The sequence below is a fragment of the Ostrea edulis genome, chromosome 8 (assembly GCF_947568905.1).
Source record: "Ostrea edulis chromosome 8, xbOstEdul1.1, whole genome shotgun sequence".
Taxonomy (NCBI): domain Eukaryota; kingdom Metazoa; phylum Mollusca; class Bivalvia; order Ostreida; family Ostreidae; genus Ostrea; species Ostrea edulis.
The window spans coordinates 45,555,560-45,558,791 of record NC_079171.1 but is presented as its reverse complement, the minus strand read 5'-3'; the positions used below and the strand labels follow the sequence as shown (position 1 = coordinate 45,558,791).

Below are 3,232 nucleotides of genomic sequence, written 5' to 3'. Positions count from 1 at the left end.
GTAAATTTCAAAAAATCGAAACGTCTTCAGTGATCTTATTTTCAACTTCACTAGTACGTTAAGTGTCCGTAGTAATATACGGTCTACTACATGTACGTTGTTCAATGGGTAATGTCGTCGAATTTTATTTGTAAAGGTGTTTTCTTTTTTAAAACGACCGTGTTCGAATACCTCACGAATACAGTTTTTTTTCATGTTACGTTTTCCATCCTCCTTAATTGAAAAACGCTTCTAATTTTTATAAATGATTCATGTCAAATATCTGTATATTGCTATGTGCCGAATTTGAACTAAACTTCCAACCTGGAGACTGTTTGGTTTGTGAATAGGACTCGCAACAAACACATCGAATACAACATGCAATGTCTTAATAGTCAAGGTTGCCAACAAGAACTTGTATGTTTTCTGAGTGAAAGGTGTTAACAAATACACGGTGCCTTCTACGAAAACCGTTGTGAACTTTGCAAAACTTTGGAAGGAAAACTTTAAGGCCAAACAAAGTAAATAAGCGTTAAGCACTTTAAATGGATGACATGCGTTCTAGAAGCAAATTGATATGGTGAATATTTTTTTATACGTGCTTGTACTTCGAATTATGTTGAACTTTGAACATGCGTATTAAGCTCCCCATATACAGTTGCCAACTGGTTTTAGAAAATGGAACATACGAGTTTAAAGCTCTGTTACTAGCTTGAAAATACGGATGTATATTTAATTGCTGTTATAAAATTTAGAAATTCATTTCAAAATTAAGGATTATCTCCCTCATGCATAGCCCTTATCCTTGGACGAATTTGGCTCCACTTGTTTGGCACGCTGTTTTTGGCTATATTTAGATCTAAAACTTCATAGTTATTTCGGATTTCAAACATTTCGGTTGAGCATCACTGAAGAGACATTATTTGTCGAAATGCGCATCTGGTGCATCAAAATTGGTACCGTATAAGTTTTACATGTAACCGTATTCATTGTATCTGATACACAAATGAGATAAGACAATTTAATTTTCACGATTTAAAAATATATGCGTATACTACATGTGTAATGTATTGACACATACAATGTATCAAGTTTGTCCTTAGTACTGGGGAATCCTACAGGTATCTAAACGGCAAATACGCAATAAGAACATAAATATGGATGAAGGTCTGTTCTACGTCACAAGTGCTGGCAGACACGGAGCTCCGATTAGAGAAAGATCTCGCTTCGGTGTAACACCTTCATTTGTGGGTGGTACAGGTGGATTCAACATGATCGAACTAGCTTGATTCTAATCCTCTGCAATTTTAAAAAATATTTTTGAAGGGGATTAAAATTTAACGTTACTGTTGAATGGTGGTTTGGCTTTAATGGACAATAAAGGTGGATCTGACTTGATCTAACTGGTTTCTTTCCAATCCGCTACAATGTAAACAAAAATATATCAGAAGTGGCCCTTATTTCACTTTCAGCACTGCAGACTGTAATTTATGTAATTTTAATTCGTATTTCAGAATATATTGGCAAGGAGGAGTACCAGGAGTTCGTGTCCTTTATATTGCGCGATCCTCAAATGCAACAAAATCCTCCATCTATTTTTATGACCACAGATACACCAACCGATGTAAAAATTACTACACCGGAAACATCTGAAGACCAAATGACTAGCTTCGACTCCTCGATAACAATACCGTATCCAGAATTTGGAACCAATGTCTCGCCAGAAATGAAGGCGATCCGTATTCGCTCGAAAGAAAGCATAACAGTTGCTGTAAGCGCTCATCAAGATATCACTACCCTTATCCCCACAGAAAAGTTGTCCACGTCATATATATTCTCAACGCCAATTAGAGATTCTGCATTTCAGGCATTTATTGCGATATCGGTAACAGCAATTCATGATAATACCTGCATTACATTTTCTGACTTGGGGGATTCTACCTCCCAGGAATACACCCTCAATGCCTTAGAAACTCGTATACAAGAATATCGCGGTACAGACCCGAGAGCTTATAATGTACAGTCCTCTAAGCCAGTCGCCGTTTTTTGTGGGATGTACTGTATGTCGGATGCAAACTGCAATAATATAATTGAACAGATACCACCATCCAGTCAATTGGACACCGTCTATATCATCCCCCCTAATATTGATAAGATAACGGCTGTACTAATTGTACCTCAAAAGGACACAACATTGTTTGAAGAAAACGATAGCTTCCCTGTCGTCGCTGGTAATATCTACCCTGGTGGAATACTTAATGATGTCTTAATCAGGCGAAGTACAGATCCCATTATTGTGACGACTTATGCCCTTGATGAGGATTTATCTGTCGGAGCCCCGTATTGGACAGTGGTTCCTGGAGTGAACCAATATTTACCTAGGTATAAAATCATCATACAAAATGGATGGAATAGTAACTACATTGCTATTATGATCAGGAAAAGTGCTGTTGGTGGTTTGCGAGTAAATGAGCAATCTATTGACGCTAACTCAATTCGATTCGAGAAAGATGTTGTCGTTGAAGCCGTGGAATACTCGGTCATTGTAGCAGAAGTAACAGAAGGCGAGCTGACCTTGGATACCATCGATGATACTCCCTTTGGTTTAATGGTGTATGGTTCTCGACCGGTAGCCGGATATGGATTTGCAGGCAACGTTATTCTTCCTTAAAGAACGTCACGGATAGTACTTTGAACATTACATACGTGCATGTGTTTCTAAATCTCACAAGCCATGTAAAAATAACAGTAAATTATATTGCAGACAAATTGTTAGGTGTTGTCTTTCTGTCTGATGGTTCGTTGGGTAATCATTTTTGTATTCCCGAACTCCAGCAGTGATACCCTTAAAGATCATAGGAGACAATTAAAAAAAATGTTTTGCACGAAACGGTGTTCTTCTTTAATAACTTAACATATGTAAATAAGTCAATCAGGAAAAAAATCGTGAGGTAACAGACGCTATAGATCGTCAAATGTTGCTCTAGTATGAAGAATTGCTTGATGACTTAAAAAATGACCAGCTTGACGCAAAAGTGAATTTGTTTATACTAGAAAGTCAGTTGTTTCAATGTACTTTCGTCCAAAGGATCGAACGTTCAGAAAGACTTGTGTGTGAAATTTATGTATATAAAGAACTCGAAGTTGTGTAACAATCATTTTACGCAATCACGGGGGTTGATGAGGGTCAGTCTCGTTATCGTTTAGGTCTACAGTCTGTTTTGGCAAGCATAATGAGTATAAGAAATTAAAT

At 37.2% G+C, this 3,232-nt stretch overlaps 1 protein-coding gene across 1 annotated transcript; it reads left to right on the top strand.

Annotated features, from left to right (window-relative positions):
• The first annotated feature begins 1,136 nt into the window (after nt 1-1,136).
• LOC125663268 (IgGFc-binding protein-like) lies at nt 1,137-2,650 on the top strand. The gene is made up of 2 exons (XM_048895566.2): nt 1,137-1,233; nt 1,494-2,650. Exons 1-2 carry the CDS (start codon nt 1,137-1,139, stop codon nt 2,648-2,650), a joined length of 1,254 nt encoding a protein of 417 aa, XP_048751523.2.
• Nucleotides 2,651-3,232: the final 582 nt, after the last annotated feature.

Bases quoted from the DNA above. Each gene is read 5' to 3' on its own strand.
- LOC125663268 (XM_048895566.2), top strand. From the start codon at position 1,137: ATGGATGAAGGTCTGTTCTACGTCACAAGTGCTGGCAGACACGGAGCT. The intron at 1,234-1,493 runs GTACAGGTGGAT...TTCGTATTTCAG, and splicing joins AACACCTTCATTTGTGGGTG to AATATATTGGCAAGGAGGAG.